This window comes from Acomys russatus, chromosome 8 (genome assembly GCF_903995435.1).
Source record: "Acomys russatus chromosome 8, mAcoRus1.1, whole genome shotgun sequence".
Taxonomy (NCBI): domain Eukaryota; kingdom Metazoa; phylum Chordata; class Mammalia; order Rodentia; family Muridae; genus Acomys; species Acomys russatus.
Window position 1 is genome coordinate 68,735,006 of NC_067144.1, and position 20,132 is coordinate 68,755,137.

General features: G+C 49.0%; 1 protein-coding gene and 1 pseudogene across 1 annotated transcript; both read right to left on the reverse strand.

Annotated features, from left to right (window-relative positions):
* Nucleotides 1-11,044: 11,044 nt before the first annotated feature.
* On the reverse strand, nucleotides 11,045-11,506 carry LOC127192852 (60S acidic ribosomal protein P1-like). Its single transcript, XM_051150202.1, has one exon. It carries the CDS (start codon nucleotides 11,403-11,405, stop codon nucleotides 11,079-11,081), a length of 327 nt encoding a protein of 108 aa, XP_051006159.1. The 5' UTR covers nucleotides 11,406-11,506; the 3' UTR covers nucleotides 11,045-11,078.
* Nucleotides 11,507-12,942: 1,436 nt separating this feature from the next.
* Nucleotides 12,943-18,076, reverse strand: LOC127193031 (ATP synthase F(0) complex subunit C1, mitochondrial-like; annotated as a pseudogene).
* Nucleotides 18,077-20,132: the final 2,056 nt, after the last annotated feature.

Here is a 20,132-nt window from a genome sequence, read left to right on the forward strand (position 1 = left end):
TGGAGGATGGCCAGAGGATGCGCCTGGAAATGGATACGTGTCTCGAGGTCCGCGGCCGGGACTGCCCATCTTGACCCACCCGGGCCAAAGACACCAGCGCCTCTAGGTGCAGATCTGAGTGCTCGAGGCGGGGCGGGGCTGGTGCGAAGGCGTGGAGTCGGGTCTTTTCCCTGAGGCTTCGGGCAGGAGAATCTGGGAGGGGGCGTCACCTGAAGACACATATCAACTTCTGACTCCTATGGGGAATGCGGCAGTGGCCCGGCCTTGAGAGCGTACCTCTCGCCCAATGGCGAGGTCTGTAAACAAAAGCGGGCCCCACGCGGGTCCCCAACCGGGTAGCCAGCCTCACCATGCACAGGCATCGGAGAAGCTGAGCGGGAGTGAGGGGGTCAGATCCGAATGGGATCCGAAGCGAGGACGTAAAGCACAGCCCCACCACCTGGACTAGTCATTGTCTGCCCACCCGCAGGATTCTTCTTTAAATGTCCCCTCCCTAGCCCACCGCAGGTCCTTCCCCCTGTAAGCCCGCCCCTACAGCTCTCCCGCGGTGCGCCCAACCCGGAGCGCAGCACCAATGGCCAAGGTGAACACCCGGCATCGTTGGAGAAGGGACAGGCCCTCAAGTGCCCAAGTCGGGGACCGAGACACACAAGCAGATAGATCCAGGCGCGCGCGCGCGCGCACACACACACACACACACACGCCCTCCCTGAAGTTGATTAAAAATCAGCCGATAAATACATAGAGATGAGGCCGCCGCAGGTCAACGCTGACCTCCCGCTGCCAGGAAGATCGAATGCCAACGCCTGGACACTGTCACTTGCATTCGGCACCAGCACCTCGACTCCGCTGTCTCGCCTGGTTCGTGGACGCTCCTTTTGCGCGGTAGAGATGTACCTTCCCTCCCCAGATCACCCCCACCTCCCAAGTGTGTGCACACGAAAACAATACAAGCAAAGCCGGATCTGGGGGAGCTAGGACCCACCGGGAGCCCCAGTGTACGAGAGATGGGAGTCAGTCAGGACGTGCCCGTCACGGGCACCGCGGCTCCAGGCATTCTCACAGCCATCCCGCGTGGAGCCCCTGGCCAGTCGGCCCGCCCCCCTTAAGCCAGCGGTACTCACCTGTGACGTTCTTCCAGGATCTCGGCGACCCGGCCCGGCACAATGCGGGGCCGCTGGGCCCCTGGGGCTGCGGGCGCCAAAGCGTTAGCGGCGCTGCAGAGCTGCGCGCCCGACGGCAGCGGCGCTGCTCAGCCCTCCGGCCCGCTCGCCGTCTGCCAATGGGAACTGTCAGGGCTCCTAGGCCAGCGGCCTCGGGGGCGGGGTCTCGGAAGCCCGTGGGAAACGGAACTCTGATTGGAGCTGCGGACAATCGCTCCGCCTCCGGCCAGCCAATCGGAAGCGGAGGACACGGGAGCGGGGCGTTCAGAGTTGGGCTGGAGCGTGAGTGACAACAGGCGCACGCTGGATACCTGAGCGGCATCCTGGCCACGGCTGGGCCCTGTAGCTGGAGGAATGCCGGCGCTGCACACTTCCAGACGCCCTGACACGACGCTCTGGAGGAGCAGCCTAGGGAAACGGCGGCAAGGATAACGAAGCTTGCCGGCACGGGCCAAAGCGAGGGAGCCCCTAACAAAGCAGCTCCGGGAGGCCCGGCTGGCCTCCGCCTCCTCCTCCAATAGGTCGGTGAAGCTGCCTGTCACCGTGCATAGGTGAGGTGGCCAATGACGTGCACGAATGAGCCGGGGTTGGAGCGCGCGCGCGGCTGGGCAGCAATGGGATTGGTCGGAGGCAGAGCATTTTCCTGCCACCTTAGGCAGAGAAGAAGGGGAGACGGAACTGGGGAGGCAAAGAGCCAAAAACCTTGTACCTGCGACACGTGGTCTAGTTTGGGAGGTATGTGGTTGGCTCTAGAGAGAAAGGCATTTACTCAAGTGAGATAAAATGCCAACGCATTCCCTCCTGTGGGAGCCAGACTCTAGGTAGGCACAGTGGCCTTTGTATTAGATAGCCCTGGACACATTGGCTCAATGTCCAGCAAGTGAACTTGAGCTTCACGTACCCTGGACGTTGCCCATGACTAACGAGGTTCGCCCATGCCTGGCTCTCTTTAAAATCCTAGCAGTTGGTGCTGTAGGTTGTCACTCTCACGGCCATAAACTCCATTTACACTACTACCAAAGCCACTCCCCTAACCCCGGCCAGAGCCTTCGCCTCTCTTTAAACCATCTTGTCCCCCGAGAGTGGGAGGAGCAGACCCCAGGTTATCTTGTAAACGGTTTCCCAGCCTTGAAGTGTGTCTAGTAGCTTACTGAGGAGGCTCAAGTCGGAGGATAGTGAGGCGAAGACCAGCCTGAAACTGTTTTCAACAGAAAAGGAAATGGATGCCTTTTCCATCTCTTTCCTCAGTATTGTGTATGTTCCCTCGAAGACCGAAACAGTCCTTCCAGCAGGAAGCTCCTTAAGAAGAAAGGAAAGCGACTCCAAATAGCTTTAGGAAGTCCCTGAAACTGAGCAGATTTGCTAGGCCCCTCCCTGCCGTAGTAAGCATTCAGAGCTGACTCAGATAAGGCAAGTTGCAGACTTGGAGGTGAGACCAGACCAGCCTCCTGAAAGAGGCCGAAAGCAGCGCAGCTGCCTGGAAGAGGTTTACACCAACTCAGTCGGTTGGGTTGCACTATCTGTAGGACTGTGCAGTGTGCTCCAGGTTTCCAGCTTTTATGCGCTGTCGTCCATGTCGGGATGGCTTTGGTAAAATGGTTGTCTTTGAATAATCACTTCTGCTCTTGTAAGTAATCCAAATAAAATTCACTGATTCGCCAACTTGGACTTTAGTGGTGTTCATATGTTGTTCTGTCTTAAGATCCCTATGTGGGGCCTGGAGAGATGGCTCCTCCAGAGGCCAATTCCTAGCTACCACATGGTGGCTCACAACCATTTGATTATGTGATCTGATGCCCTCTACTGGCCTGCAGGTCTATGTGCAAGCAGAACACTGTATATAAAAATAAATTTTTAAAAAATGGTTTTTAAAAAAATCCCTACCTGGAGTGAATAGGCATGTATTGCCTCTCCCAAGGAAAAATTTTGTCACACAACACCCAGACATACGCACCCTCCCTTCCCTTGGCAACTGCTACACATTCCTCTGAGCCCAGCTGAACTTTTGGTGAACAGGGTGTGTTCTCACAGACAACAGGGGACCTCCTGTGCCAGTCACAATTAGTTACCCTCCTCTGGTTCTCTTTGGCCAGCCTCTTCATGGTGCTAAAATTGTCAAATGTCTTTCTTTCCCCCATGTGAGCAGAGTGCTGTAAGATAGAAGAATCTCAGCTGGGCGTGGTGGTGCAGCCTTTAATACCAACACTCAGGAGGCAGAGGCAGGCGGACCTCTGTGAGTTTGAAGCCAGCCTGGTCTGCAAAGTCAGTCCAGGACAGTCAAGGCTACGCAGAGAAACCCTGTCTCAAAAAACCAAAAAAGAAGGAGGAGGAGAAGGAGAAGAAGATCCCTTCACTGGGGTACATATGCCAGGGCCTACCTAACACATAGCACATGTTGAGTGTTCAAGATACATTTAATTAGAAAGCTATCAAGGGTCACGCATAGTGCACACCTTTAATCCCAGCACTCACGAAGGCAGAAGGGAGCAGATTGCTTAGAGTTCAAGGCCAACATGGTGTACAAAGTAAGTCCAGGGCAGCCAAAGCTATACAAAGAAACACTGTCTCCATAAATAAATTAATTAAAATAAAACTATCAAGGAGTTGAAATGAGCCTGAAGTGCTTCTAAAATGTAAGTTAATGTTTAGGATAGCAGATCTCAAAGTGACTTGTCTGGCTCCAGAGAGATAGGAGAATCCAACACTTCTGGGCTTCAGGGGCACCTGCACCTGTGCGCACACACTCACATTCACACACACACCTGTGTCGCCTCAGTAATACTTATTTATTTATTTGGTTTTTCGAGACAGAGTCTGTGTATCCTTGTCTGTCTTGGACTCGCTTTGTAGACCAGGCTGGCCTCAAACTCACAGCAGTCCACCTGCCTCTGCCTTTTGAGTGCTGGGATTAAAGGCGTGCACTACCACACCTGCTATCTCTGTAATCTTTATTTTAAAGAAAAATAAAGGACTGAGAGAATGGCTCTTGTTAAGAGCACTGGCTGCTCTTCTGAAGTATCTGCTTGACACCCAGCATCTGAGTGGTAGCTCAAAATCCCCTGTAACTTCAGTCCCAGGGGGTTCAATGGTCCCCACTGCATGCCTACGTGGTGCATGTAGGCAAATGACTTCTGCAGATGAAATTGTGATGACTGACGTTTAGACTATGTCTTCAGGAAAAGCCTCTCCTACTTACCTCAAAGCACCAATGCGTCTGCAGGCCCCACTTGCTAGCTCTCTGCTGGATGTACCACATGTCAAATATTACTGAATGCCATTTGGCAAATACTCTTCTAAACAGCTCTGTAGAAGTTATCCATCCTCAAGTGCTATTATCATTTCAGCTACATAGCTGGACAAACTGAGGCAGGAAAGTCATTTGTTCTAGGTTACAATTTGAATCTGATAGGGCTTGAGGCTCGCAGCCCGGTGGCAGTTTTGGTTTTGTTTTTTCAAGACAGGGTCTCTCTCTGTGTAGCCTTGGCTGTCCTGGACTCGCTTTGTAGACCAGGCTAGCCTTGAACTCACAGTGATCCACCTGCCTCTGCCTCCCAAGTGCTGAGGTTAAAGGTGACAAGTCACTTAGAGATCTGCTATCCTAAACATTCTCCAGTAACTGTGTTTAAGAGAGCTATAAGCAGAAATGCCTGTGCTCTGTGAGCCCCCCCCCAGCACAAGGACAGAGAACATCCTAGAATGCTGGGTGCTGTCGCTCATGTGAGATAACAAAGCTTCCATGGTTTTACTTTGTAAAGTTGGCTGCCCCAACTGCACCGATGTACTTGATTACACAGAGCTGGGAGCTACAGAGTCAGCGTGTACCCTTGCCCACAATTGGACGAAGCAGGAAGTATGTGACCTTGTGGGGTTTTTCTTTATAAGTATCTGAGTAATGTAATTTGGTGCCATGTTCTCGGAATCCCAGGTATGGCTGGCCAGTGTCCATCATCTTTGCCACTATTTAAAATAAAGCTTGCTTCAAATTTGACTCAAAAATATGGTAGTGGTCTTATTCTCACCTGGTCTTAACAAAATATTTTTAATTAAAGTAAATCTTAAACAAACAAACAAAAAACAACCAGCAGGGTATGGCGGCACATGCCTTTAATCCCAGCACTCAGGAGGCAGAGGCAGGTGGATCACTGTGAGTTCGAGGCCTGGATAGTCAAGGCTACACAAAGAAAGCCTGTGGGTGGGGGGGACAACCCAGCAGGATGACAGCCTTTCAGCCAATGTTCAGTAACAGAATAAAGCAATGCGTGCTCAGCACTTTGACCATACCCGTTTGGGGTGGGAGGTTTGAGCACAAGGGATGGGCTCTGAAGGAAACACCATTCGAGCTCCTGTACCAAGTCTGCCCTTGAACCCTGCTTGTCTTAGCACATGGCTTTGCCTCTCAGAAGCTGCTCACAGATGACAATGGGGAGCACTGTCCCCAGAGGCTGCCACTGGGGCAGACAGAATTAAGTCTATGCAGGCCTTAGTTCCATTTTTTTTGACCTCACAAACTTGAAAAGCTACTGTGGACGCCTTGGCTGTTTCTTGTGTCTGACCCGAACAGTACGCAGCTGCTTCACACTGTAGAGAGAGAACAGGGCATTTTGATTAAAACACAGACAAATGCCATCTGGCAGAATACTCAGCCATTTTGTCTCCTGAGGACACGGTTGACATCTAAAGAGAACATGGAATTGGCAGTAAAGGGCGGGGGAGGGGCGATGAAGGTAACATTTCTAGCACACGCCCCCAGCTTCAAGTCTGAGGCAGCTTTTCCTCCCCCACCACTTAATGTTGGGAGGTTTGCCAAACACAGCTGTCACTAAGTCACAGTAAAGGCTCTCCCCAGAAGATGAGATCCCTACTATGCTCCCAGGCTCACAGCTCTGTCCTGAGTAGGACTATAAGATGATAAGCAAGGTCAACCTAGTGGCCATAAAGACTCCAGACAAGGACAGGCAGTCCCATCCCGTGACTTCTCACTTTATGTTTCAATTGTGTAAAGCAGGTGACCCGCCCTAATGTAAATGGGCCTCAGCCAGTCACCTGCATAGAATGAAAATGCTTGCTGTTAAAGAAGTCGCCTTCGTGGTGGTTAGTGGTCATGGTCAGTTTAACAGAATGGCAGTCACGTCAGAAGAGACAGGGTCTCAGTGAGGGATTATCCAGACCAAGTTGGCCTGTGGGTGTGTTTCTGGGGACATGTGGGAAGACCAGCCTGAGAATAGATGGCACCTTTTTCCTGGCTTGGGAGCTTGGACTGTGTTCAAGTAGAGAAAGCTGGGGCTGAAGAGACTGCTCAGCAACCGTGCCTCTCTCACAGAGGACTTGGTGCTCACTACTCCCTGCAACTCCAGCCCCAGAACAAGCCCTCTCTCTGCAGGCACCCACCCTCACACGCACATGCCCGCTTGCACACACACAAGTTTTAAAATTAAAAAAAAAAAGGTTTTATAAGAGGAAAAACTGAGTAGCAGGGTGCTGTGGTGCAGGCCTTTAATCCCAGCACTCAATGAGGCAGAGGCAGGCAGATCTGTGAGTTTGAGGCCACCCTGGTCTACCAAAGGGATCCAGGAAAGCCAGGGCTACACGGAGAAACCCTGTGTAGAAAAACAGAAAGAGAGAGAGAAGAAGAAGAAGAAGAAGAAGAAGAAGAAGAAGAAGAAGAAGAAGAAGAAGAAGAAGAAGAAGAAGGAAAAAAAGAAAAAGGAAGAAGAAAGTGACTCCTAAGCACATAAACATTCATTCTCTCCCTAATGTTGGGCGGGATGTAGGCGTGTAACCCCAGCACTCAGGAGCTGGGAGGAAGAGGATCAAGAATCTAAAGCTAGAGAGATGGCTCAGAGGTTAAGAGCACTGACTGCTCTTCCAAAGGTCCTGAGTTCAATTCCCAGCGCCCACATGGTGGCTCACAGCCATCCACACTGAGATCTGATGCCTTCCTCTGGCATGCATGCAGAACACTGTATAAATAATAAATAAATAAAGTCTTTTTTTAAAAAAAAACAAACAAACAAACAATCTAAGGTGATTCTCAGCTACACTGTGAGCTTGAAGTCAGCCTAGGCCACCTGATACCCTGTGCCAAAAACAAAAACCAGATAGGTAAATAAAGAAACGCTCTGGCCAGATGCAGTGCTCACCTGAGTCTCATCATTTGTGAGACTGAGGCAGAAGGACCAAGAGGCCTCCATGGGTAGTAAATAAATGTTCACAGGCTGAGGGCGTGTGCTTGGTTTGGTGGGAGAAACTAGTTTAACCAGTGTGTTCTTATCTGAAAGTGAGGTGAGAGAAGTTCCAGAAAAGACATCAAAGTCCAGGAAAATTTCTGAGCCATGAGCGATCTCCCACCACAGAAAGAGACAAGAGAAGCCCTGATGTGCTCCCTGGCACAACCAACCAACGGAGCCACACCACCAAGGTCACACCGAGCTGTGTCTCCTTGCAATTTGCTTTATTGCATTTTATTCTTCCTATTTTCACTGGAATGGCATTTTGTGGAGACATTCCCCCACTTGGCTGCAAATGCCATCCCAACAACAGCAACACTTCTGCAGAATTGGCAGGGACCAAGCTGTGGAATATTTCAGAAACTCCAAGGCAAAAGGACAAACAAACAAGCCCCTACACCTGCACCCCACCCCCACCCCGAGGCCCCATGGCCTATCTCAAAACACATTTAAACAGAAAGGAGATGAAAATCAAAACCAATTACTGCGAATGCAATCAGGGGTCCCCAAAAAGAAATCGCATTTGATTTTCTTTTCTTGTGCTTCAGCTCACTCTGTGCTGATTATTAATTCACTGACAGGGAGACGAGTGAGAGGCAGCTCTTTCCAGCATGCACAGTGACCGCGGACCATAGCACTGGGGCAGCTGCCCCACCAGATCTTCCTCCAAGTGACTCTTCCTTCCTTTACCCAGCTCCCTCCTCCCCGGACCTACACTGGGTGGGATGCTGTGGGCCTATGGGCTTGGCTAGCCTCTTTTCTGTAGATGTGTCATACCACCCCACTCCAACAGAAGGGCTGGAATGCCACCATGCCAGTTCAGCTCAGCAAGCTGGGCTGTGAGAAAATGTTCTGCCCCTTCTGGGAAACTAGCATGGTGAAGCCACAGAAAGCAGCCTGTTTTCCTGGGTTAGGGTGATGGCCTACATGCAGTCACTGCCCCTATTTGTCAATGTGTGCAAGTACACTAATGGCCTAGCGTGCTCCATAAGGCAGCAAATCCGAGGTTCTAGACAGACCACGATGGTGTACAAAGTGAAGATTAAAAGCCAGTCCACCCCAAGTCAAAGCCTTAGGCGAGTTCCTCACCATCGTTACGCTTCCTCCCCTCAGCTGTACTGCAAAGCTTGTCTTTCTCCTAAGATTCTAAACAGGCTGCTGCTGCTGCTGGTGGTAGCGGCGCACACCTTTAATCCCAGCACTTGGGAGGCAGAGGCAAGCGGACGTCTGTGAGTTCAAGGCCAGCCTGGTCTGCAAAGCAAGTCCAGGACAGCCATGGCTACACAGAGAAACCCTGTCTTGAAAAAAACCAGAGAGAGAGAGAAAGACACACACACAGAGAGAGAGAGAGAGAGAGAGAGAGAGAGAGAGAGAGAGAGAGAAACTCTGTTTTACTGGGCATGGTGGTGCACCCCTTTAATCCCAGCACTCGGGAGGAGACACAGGCGGATCTCTGTGAGTTTGAGGCCACCTTGGTCTACAAAGCGAGTCCAGGCAGGACCAGTCAGGGCTACACAGAGAAACCCTGTCTTGAAAAACAAAAACAAAAAAACAAAAACAAAAAAGAAAGAAAAGAAAAGGTTCTACACAGATTGAATGGGCTAAGGGGTCCCTTAGAACAGGGCCAGCCTGTGTTAGAGAATCTGTGGGCCCCTGAGTCTCAACCCAAGCCAGACGCGCCTTTCCGAAGCCTATTAGGCAGCCCTAGCGACATCCCTGGAGACCAAGCTCCCATGGGCTCAGCCTGCTCATGCCAGCTACTCCAGGTCATTCCCAGCACAAGCCTCAACACATCCCGCAAAGCACCCCCCCAGCCCCCCCCCGGGCTTCCTGGTCCCCCTGAGGGAGGCCTAAACAGTCAGTGGCAGCTTAGGTTTGGCTCACAGGAACCCTCATCTCTGCATCTGTAGCTGCTTTCTAAATGTAGACCCCTATGCCATCCCTGCTCCACCCTAGCCTGCACTCCTAGCTGAGGGAGAGGCTAGTGGTTTTAGAAAACAAAAACAAAACTGGTCCTGCTAGCTCAGGTTTTCCTCCTACTCACCCTAGAAAAAGCCGGCCCACAAGATGAGGTAAAGGAAAGGCCACGCATTTCACCTTCTGCTGACCCAGCCTACTTTCATGACTTCCCAAAGAGCTCCCAAATTCACCCCTTTCTTTTCCTGTCCCATTTTCTGATCCTGGGGGACCTCCCAATCCATGCCATTTCTCCCACTAGCCTTTTGCCTGAGTTCTTCTCTGCCCAGGACTTTGCTCATCCTCCAAGGCCAAGTGAGAGATGGCTTCCTCTGACAACCCTCTCCTTCTCTCCCTCCTTCCTCCTTGGTTACCAATACCTACAACATCCACTACGATCTGCTTGCATTTCTCTTTTTCTGCTGGTTTGGAGTTTTGTTTAATTTTGTTCTGTTTGAGACAGGTTTTACTATGTAGTTCTGGCAGGCCCGGAACTTTCTGTAGTCTCCCTGCATCTGCCTCCCAGTGCTGAAATTACAGTTCACTCAGCTATGCAATTTCTAATTCGATCTTTCCTATCTTTGGCGTGACAACTTTCCAAAATATGCTCTGCACTGTTCATCTGAAAATGAAAGCAAAACATAGGCTGGAGGCTTGTCCAAGATCAGACTAAGTCTCTAAGGCTATATTGCTAACATTTGGCCTTTTTCGCCGGGCATGGTGGCTCACGCCTTTAATCCCAGCACTCAGGAGGCAGAGGCAGGCAGATCGCTGTGAGTTGGAAGCCAGCCTGGTCTACAAAGCGAGTCCAGGACAACCAAGGCTAACATAGAAGAGACCGTGTCTTAAAAAACCAAACCAAACAAACATTTGGCCTTTCTCCCTTAGCCTTTGCTTTCCCAGAGAATCTATCTCTTCCTGGGGAGAGCTAGCAAGCACTGGGGGTGACCTTCAGTAGGTGAGAGCTCTTTCAGCTGGAGGCAGGCCCTTGGGAGGGTTAGTGAAACCACAGTCGTTTTCCTTTAGTCACTTGGGCTTCTGGGATGAGAGGTGAGCCATTCTGCCTTGCCATAAAGTCCAGCCAAGAAGTGCTGTCTTGCACAGGCCCAGAAGCACTGGCATCTAACCCATTGCAGACTAGAAGCACTGCTCAAGTCAAAAGAGATGTTAAGAGTGATGAAAGACAGACCGTCACCTGTAGAGTGACGAAAGACAGACTGTCACGTGTATGCTGACTCCAGACTCATTCATTGACTTAGGAAGTATTGGAAACTGCCTGCCTGAGAAGCCTGGGGGGCTGTGGCTGAGGGGACGGGGAGAGCATGAACACAAGGCAGCCTTCCAGCTTTGTAGGTTCCAGACGTGCTCAGGGTCGCAGAACAGTGCCAACAAAGGGAACAAGACTGGAAGGACAGTGCTAAGTGTGGGTCCACGTGGCAGGAACCCGCTCAGCTCTGCAGGTTAGCAATGCCATCCCCAGAGTGCTTTTAAAGTCCCTGAGGTGGCTTCAGACTAGAATCAGTGGAAAAGCTCCTGCTCAGCAAAGACACTCCCAGCAGCTTCACCCTTACTAGGGTTGGAGGGTCCGCCTTTTCGTCATTGTAGAGGGTGAAGCCTAGGCATTGCTAGGACACACTCGTGCAAGTGACTTCCAGTTTGACCTATTAAGTACTGTATGGTTTTTTTTTTTTTTTTCAGGTTCAGCTTTTTATTGAGCGGGTTAACAAGAGGTTTAGTCAAAAAGACCAAAGCCCATGTCGTCATCCGACTCCTCAGATTCTTCCTTCTTTGCTTCCACTTTCTTCTCCTCAGCTGGGGCAGCAGCGGCGGCTGGCGCAGGACCTCCTGCTGGAGCCAGCCCACCAGCCCCTACATTGCAGATGAGGCTCCCAATGTTGACATTGGCCAAGGCCTTTGCGAACAGGCCAGGCCAGAAAGGTTCAACATTGACACCGGCTGCTTTAATGAGGGCATTGATCTTATCCTCCGTGACCGTCACCTCGTCGTCGTGAAGAACGAGGGCGGAGTAGATGCAGGCGAGCTCGGAGACGGAGGCCATGTTGTGAACTGCCGGCACGGTGCTAGTCGCCAGATGAAGTGAGGGCCTCACCCCAACGCGGCCTTAGCTTCCTCGGAAGAACCGAGCACCTTGGCGGCAGCTGAGGAAAAAAAAAAAGCTTTTTTAATGTTTTGAGTCAGGGTTTCACTGCAGCCCTAGCTATGCTGGAACTCTTTGTATAGGCCAGGCTTGCCTTGAATAGGATCACAGGCATGAATGATCACACCCAGGTAAAGAATCTTTTTTTTTTTTTTTTTTTTTTTTGGTGCTGAGATGTCACATTGGGCAAGCACACTACCACCATTCTTTGCCTCCAGCCCCCCTGTGTGATTTTTTTTTCCACCACTGATTTGGTAACAAAGCATCATTGACTAGGTGACATAAACCCCAAATGTGTTTTTGGTTTTGTTTTGGTTGGTTGGTTAGTTTTTCGAGACAGGGTTTCTCTGTGTAGCCTTGGGTGTCCTGGACTTACTTTTGTAGACCAGGCTGGCTTCGAACTCACAGAGATCACCTGCCTCTGCCTCCCGAGTGCTGGGATTAAAGGTGTGCACCACCACGCATGGCTAAACACCAAACGTGAACTCCTACAGTTCTAGAGGCTAAAGTGCAAAGAACAGTCAGTAGATCTGGTCTCCTAGGCCTCACCTTCCGGCTGACAGAGCATCCCCTCCCTCACTCCTGCCGGCCACATGTAGCATACACTTCCTCTCCTCTTGAGAACAACAGTCCACATGCATGGAGCCTCTTAGTGATCTCACTGTGACTGAGTCACCTCCAGTAAGACCCTTGCTCTAAAGACAGCCATATTCTAAAATACTGTGGGCGCACTTAGAGAATCAGAGTTCTAATTGTGAGGGACATAATCCAACTCAACAAATACTCCACACTCTACCCAATCTTCCAGGCTTGTGGCAGTGGTGGCACACGCCTTTAGCCTCAGCACTCAGGAGGCAGAGGCAGGTGGAGCTCTGTGAGAACAAGGCCAGCCTGGTCTACAGAGTGAGTTCCAGGACAGCTAGGGCTACACAGAGAACCCCTGGGTCCAAAAACCAACAGCTCTTCCGTTGTGTTTGTATCCATTTTCTCAGGCAAGAAACTACTTGTTGGCCGGGTGGTCGTGGCCCACGCCTTTAATCCCAGCACTTGAGAAGCAGAGGCAGGCAGATCACTGTGAGTTCGAGGCCAACCTGGTCTACAAAGTGAGTCCAGGATAGTCAAGGCTATACAGAGAAACCTTGTCTCGTAAAACCAAAAAAAAAAAAAAAAAACTATTTGTTGGACTAAGGTAAGTTTTTAGTTATTATTTCCTGTTACCAACAAAGGGTCTCTCTTCGGATACTTCTTTTCTTTTTGAAGAGAAGAAAGAATATATCATCTGGATTTCTAAATGTTTCTTTTTCTTTTCTCGTTCTTTCTTTCCTTCTTTCTTTCATTGGAGAAACATTGTGGTTTAATGGTAAAGCTTAGCACACACCATCACCAGAACTGGTATGGAGTCAGAGCAGCAAGGACAGCTAGGGGACCCAATGAAGCCTCACATGCTGAAGAAGATGAGGAAGACAACCATCAAACAGAAGAGCACCATGGCCTCAGACAGAATGGCACCCAGAATGGCATAGGAGAAGAGTTGCTGTTTGAATGATGGTTCCTGGCATAGCCAAAAATCAAGCTACCAAATACTGTTTCAATGCCAGTCGCTGATCCAGCCACACCAACTGTGGTGGCCTTAGCACCAATAAACATGGCTGCTGTGTCAGTGTGCCTAGAAATAACACTGGTCTGGAATTCCGTCTGGCCACCTAGATGGGAGCTGCTACAGGAAGGCTGTGAAATGTTTACTCAGGAGGGAGGTACACACAAGCCTGATTAGACCCCTGGTACAGAAGCACATCAGAAATTGAGAAATTAGCAGTGCCTTGGTGGTCTGCGTTTTCTTTCTTTTTTTCTTTTTGGTTTTTGAGACAGGGTCTCTCTGTGTGGCCTTGGCTGTCCTGGACTGTCTTTGTAGACCAGGCTGGCCTGGAATTCACAGCAATCGCCTGCCTCTGCCTCCCAAATGCTGGGATTAGAGGTGTGCACCACCATGCCCAGTTTGGTCTGCATTTTTCAATCTCCCAGCTTTAGACCTTGGTCTCAGCACATGGCTCTCTAAATGTTTTTTTCACAGTGAGAAGCTAGGCTAGGGGAACAGCCTGTACCCAAAAGGCAGAGGCAGGAGGATCTGGGAGTTCAAGGCCATTTATATAATGAATCCCAGACTAGCCCAGGGTATATAATAAGACCCTGTCGGGGCTGGAGAGATGGCTCAGAGGTTAAGAGCACTGGCTGCTCTTCTGAAGGTCATGAGTTCAATTCCCAGCAACCACATCCATCCATAATCCAGCTCATAACCATCTATAATGAGATCTGGTGCCCTCTTCTGGTGAGCACGTGTAAACAGGCAGGCAAAGCTCTATACAAAATAAATCAATCTTATTTAAAAAAAAAAAAAAAAAAAAGGCCCAGTCAAGGAGTGGAGAGGGATGGAGGAAGGGAAAGGAAAGGGAAGGGAAGGGGGAGGAGCGAGGATATTTCAGCCTGGTGATGCAAACCTATATAATTCCAGTTACTTGGGAAGCTGGAAAAGATCACAGCCTTGAAGATTAAGTAAGAACATGTATCAAAATAGAAAATAAAAAGAGCTGAGGGGCAGACAGATGGCTCAGTAGATAAAGGCACTTTGTTGCCTGAAGACCTCAGTTCAATCCTCCGGATCTATATGGTTGGAAGGAGAAAACCCATTTTCAAAAGTTACCTTCTGGCCAGGCAGTGGTGGTGCACATCTTTAATCCCAGCACTTGGGAGGGAGAGGCTTGGTCTACAAAGCGAGTCCAGGACAGCCAGGACTACCCACACACACACACACACACACACACACACACACACACACACACACACACACACGAAAGAAAGAAAAAGGAAAAAGTTACCCTCTGACTTCCACACAGGTGTCAGGGCACAAATACACACAAGATAGATAGATAGATAGATAGATAGATAGATAGATAGATAGATAGACAGACAGACAGACAGACAGACAGACAGTGAGCTGAGGACGCAGCTCAGTTGTGAGCAAGGCCTTTGACAGCACTCCCGAGTCAACACTAGAGGATCTGATAGAGAACACAAGCTTGGCGTGTGCACCCCAGGCACACCTGACATTACTAAGTGTGTACATTCTTATGCCTGGGCACAGGCAGTGGAGGGTGCAGGAGTGCTGTCCCCAGTGCCTGCAGTGCACAGCCCTGAGGTGGGGAAGGCAACCTTTTCTCCACACAGTCCACACTATTCCACACTCACGACAGAGCTTCACCTGCAGGCCCTCAGAGTTGTCACTACCTGCTGTCAGCACTCAGGCTTGCTTTTGCTTCTTATTTCTCTCACTGAAACCAGTGTTGCTTTTTATCCTCTCAAAACACATGGCTGCAAGCAGCACATTCCAGACCTTGTTATGGCAAATGGATTTCTTCTGATGGCTCAAACCCCAATTTTCTAACATAAAATCTGATAACAAAGAGCACGACAAAGCACAGCCATCCCGCCCATCACTGTCTCCTCTGCTGACTTATCGCTCCTGTGTCATTTCCCTAGGCAGCTGGCAGAGACAGAAATTATTAGCAAATGCTTTTCCTTTATGCTTATTTATCACTCCAAGATAATGCTTGACTGGACATGAAGTACTTGAACATTATTATAATTCATTTTTAATCATCAGCTCCTAACGAACAAGAACAAAATAATCCCTTCTGTTAAAAAAAAGCAAACTACTGGTGCTTACTCAAAAAAACAGATGCAGAGCAGGCCTGGCAGGTACTTCCCCCACACGCATCATGCTGTGGATGTAACCCAAGGCAATGTCCATGCTAGCAGCTAAAATCTATGTTTATGCTTTTTTTTTGTTTTGTTTCTTTTTCCTTGTTTGCTTGGTTGGCTTGTTTTTTGTTTTATTTTGTTTTGTTTTGTTTTGGTTTGGTTTGGTTTGGTTTGGTTTTTCGAGGCAGGGTTTCTCTGTGTAGCCTTGGCCATCCTGGACTCACTTTGTAGACCAGGCTGGACTCGAACTCACAGCGATCCGCCTGCCTCTGCCTCCCAAGTGCTGGGATTAAAGGTGTGCGCCACCACGCCCGGCTCTTGTTTTGTTTTTTGAGAGAAGGTTTTTCTGTGTAGCCTTGGCTGTCCTGGACTCACTCTGTAGACCAGGGTAGCCTCTGCTTCCCAAGTGCTGGGATCAAAGCCATGTACTGCTGCCACCACCACCTCCCAGAATGTATATGTTTTTAATGGGTGTGTATAAAGTTTATTTATTTATTTATTTTTATCTTAGCTGGAGTTACAGACAGTTGTAAGTTGCCATGTGGGTGCTGGGAATTGAACCCGGGTCCTTTGGAATAATAGCCAGTGCTCTTAACCACTGAGCCATCTCTCCAGCCCCGTGTATAAAATTCTTCCCTCAAATAATATCTCTAATTATTTATTTATGGTCTCCTGTAGTTCATGGTGTCCTCAAGCACACATGATAGCTGAAGAATTTCTGACCCCCGCTATCTCTACTTTCTGAGTGCTGGGTTACAGGTGTGTTCCACCATGCCCATTTTTGCGACTCGCTAGGCATGAAAGCTATCTTGCATGCTAAGCAAGCATTCTGCCAACTGAGCCACATCCTCAATCTCTCCAAGAACAGCTTTTTGTTTGTTTGGTTGGTTGGTTGGTTTTTGGTTTTTCCAGACTGGGTTTCTCTGTGTAGCCTTAGCTTTCCTGGACTCGATTTATAGACCACACTGGCCTTGAACTCACAGTGAACTGACTGCTTCTGCCTCGCAGGTGTCGGGATTAAAGGTATGTACAACCACGCCTGGCTCAAGAATGTTCTTTTTTTAAGTGATGAGGAAATGTCCATCCAATATCGCTAGTATGTTGGCCTTGCCCACTGAAGTACGCTGACTTCATATATAGGAAGGAGACAGAGAGAAGAAGCAGATGTCAAGCCAAGGAGGCAGAAGCTCAAGTGAAGATCAGTTTGCAAAATAGGCAAGAGGAAGGCAGGAGCAGTGGTGCACGCCCTTAATCCCAGCACTCGGGAGGCAGAGGCAGGTGGATTGCTGTGAGTTCCAGGCCAGCCTGGTCTACAAAGTGAGTCCAGGACAGCCAAGGCTACTCAGAGAGACCCTGTCTCAAAAACAAAAACAAACAAACAAAAAGATAAAAAACAAAGATAGGCAAGAGAAGGCAAACTATTCCATTCCTTTTGTATAATAGAATATCAGAGTATGGGTAGCAACTACAGAAAAGAATATTACTTGGCGTACAGTTTTTTGTTTGTTTGCTTTTTTGGGTTTTTCAAGACAGGGTTTCTCTGTGTATCCTTGGCTGCCCTGGAGTGCTGGGGGCTTACAGTTTTGAGGCAAACATTCCAAGCAAATGGCTCTATCTGTTCAGTTTCTGTTAAGCACCCTAGCTACATCACATCAAGGAGACACAAAAGAACTCAGCTATATGCAGAAGAGACCACGGCCACCAACTCTCAGCACCAGCGCACTGGGGCAAAACTTCTAGCATGTGAACCCTTGGAGGGCACAAGCTCCATTCAAACGCAATAGAAAGAGGAAAGGACAAGGTGCCAGTATCCAGTTTGAACAAAGACCTCACGGTTCACCCCCAGGGAAGTGCCAAAGCCGACACCCTCTTTCAGAAGAAGGGGCCTCAGTGACCTTCAGTGAAGGAGCCCCCCAGGGGTCCAGGCAAACCTCTGAGCTAGCTTCTCACATGCCCCTAGCCCTTGCTTACCTCATTTCTCCAGGGTGGGGCTTTACAGATGATGAAGAGCGGCAGACCTCACTGAGTGACGCAGCCTTACAATTCTTGGAGTCTTGGCTCTCTGTGGCTTAACAAGTCAATGCTTCTTGCCAGTACTGGAAGAACTGCACGTATTTGTTACATTGTTGTGACAAAAAACCTGAGAGAAAACAACTTCTGGAAGAGGTTACTCTGGCTTCCCATCTCAGGGGATACATTCTATCATGGCAGTAGGAGTGGGAGGCCAGCTTACCACACTGAATCCACAGGAAGAAGAAAGAAAGGGTAGGCCAGCTCTACAAAACCCCAAGGCCCACCCCCAGTGATCCACTTCCTCCAGCAAGGCTCTGCTTCCTGAGGGTCCTATGGACTTTCCAAGGAGGCCCACAGGCTGAGGACAAAGTATTCAAACATGTGCGCCGATGGAAACATTTCACAGTCAGTTCACAGTACCGGGATAATTCTCACAAAAATTGCAGAGGAAAGAGGAAAAACAAAATTAGAGGAGCTGGCTACTTCAACCCAAGTCTTTTGCAGGCTACAGACACCAGACACAGTGCAAGGGCATTAAACAGCACTTAGATATGTGAGCCTGGTTACTAAGTGAACTCTGCCTTGTCGTTAATGCCAACAAACCAGGTAGCCTTTTATTCAACTCCTAATTAGCTAGCCTCTCAATTACATATTTTATAATAAACAGGAATCTGAAAAAGAGAAAAGAAATCAAATCTGCCAAAACGTACCTCATCCAGCACAACCGCTGTGTAGTTGGTGCTGACGGATCTGAGTAACTCATTCAATTGTAAGGGAACCAGCCTCAGTGACATTTGTGACATGTTACGGAGTAATTGCATGTTTGGTGTGGAGTGAGGTGAACCAACTGCAAGAAATGTCATTTTAAAATAATTATTCTTTTTGCTAGAAAGCACTGTATCTGCAAACCAAGGCTATTCAAGTCAAGTCACAATGGGAGTTAATGTATTCCCTGGTAGCTGGTATTCAAAATATGACTTGTGTTAGTTACTTTTCTCACTGCCGTGATGAAAGACCAGACCAAAGGCAGTTTAGGGAAGAAGAAGAAGAGGCTGCTTAGGCTCATGAGTTGAGGGGTACAGCCCATCATGGGGAGGGTGGCATGTGGTGGGAGCACAAGGAAGCTAGGCAGATCGTACCCCGAGTCAGGGAGCAGGGGATGATAAGTAGCTGTGCTTGTCTGCTTTCTTTTTTCTTTGCTGTTTTTTAGCCCAGGACCCCAGCCTATGCAATATACTTAACAGTGAGTGTTTCCCCACCTCGACTAAACTTCAGTCTGTCTTCTTGATTCCATATCCAGTCAAGCTGACAATGAGAACTAACCATCACATGAATCCTAACAGTTTATTTGGTTCAGGCACATAAGCCTGTCTTCAGTACTGGCACTCCGTGAGAAAGCTTACCTACAGCTATACCCTAATACAGATCCATGGCTGTGGCAGACATTCTTTGCTGAGGTGGCACTGTGCCCAGTGCAGGAGTACCCACAAGGGATAAAACACAGCTGTGCTATCTGTCATAGGTACCACAGCCCAGTTTGATGGACACGGTCTCAACTTCCTGTGCCTTACACTGACTAATCCAACTAGTCTCTTTATTGGGGGTGGTGGGCAGGGTACTGGGATGCTTCTGAATAAGATCTTTTACTCGACAGTCATGGTGGCACATGCCCTTAATCCCAACACTTCAGAAGTAGAGGCAGGTGGATCGCTGTGAGTTTGAGGCCAGCCTGGTCTACAAGGCAAGTCCAGGACAGCCAAGGCTACACAGAGAAACCTTGTCTCAGAAAAAACAAAACAAAACTAAAAAACCCAACCAACCAAACAAATAAACAAAAAACCAAAAACAAACAAAACAAAAAACAAAAAAAAAGGACCTTTGTACTCAGGAGGCTGAGGCAGGAGAATGGTAAGGTTAAGGCCAGCCTGGACTGTATAATAAGCTGGACACTGCTGTCTTTGAGAACCAAGGGTTCCACAACAGCTGCCTATGGAGCTCAATACACTGACTTCAAGGCTCATGTCTGTTGCTTCCTAATCGTCAGAGGTGACACCATTGACCAAATCAGGTGGGGTTTTTTGTAAATCATATTTTATTGAAATCCTAATCCCAAGTACAAAACGTACCTATACTTGAAGAAAGGACCTTTAAAGAGGTAATTAGGGGACAGCTGGCAGAGAGGTGACCTCCCATGCACAAAGCCCTGGATTTGATCTCCGGCACCATATAAATTAGACATGCTAGTGCAGGCCTGTAATCCCAACACTAGGGAAGGAAGATCAAGAGTTTAAGGTCATTCTCAACTACACAGTGAGTTCCAGGCCAAGGTGGGCTACGTCAGACCATGTTTAAAAAGCAGAGCCAGAAGCCGGGCGTGGTGGCGCACGCCTATAATCCCAGCACTCGGGAGGCAGAGGCAGGTGGATCGCTGTGAGTTCGAGGCCAGCCTGGCCTACAAAGCGGGTCCAGGATAGCCAAGGCTACATAGAGAAACCCTGTCTCGAAAAACCAAAAAAAAAAAAAAAAAAAAAGCAGAGCCAGAGCTAGGCATGGAGGTACACGCCTTTAATCCCAGCACTCGGCAGGCAGAGGCAGGCGGATTGCTGTGAGTTCAGCCTGCTTTCAGATCAATAGAAGAGGGCTTGGTTTTGTTTTTCTTCTTCTTTTTTTTTTTTTTTTTTTGTTTTGTTTGTTTTGTTTTTTTTTTCGAGACAAGGTTTCTCTGTGTAGCCTTGGCTATCCTGGACTCGCTTTGTAGACCAGGCTGACCTTGAACTCACAGTGATCCGCCTGCCTCTCCCTCCCGAGTGCTGGGATTACAGGCTTAGGCTAGGATAGCACACCTGTTGGTTTGAAAAC

Bases quoted from the DNA above. Each gene is read 5' to 3' on its own strand.
- LOC127192852 (XM_051150202.1), bottom strand. From the start codon at position 11,405: ATGGCCTCCGTCTCCGAGCTCGCCTGCATCTACTCCGCCCTCGTTCTT.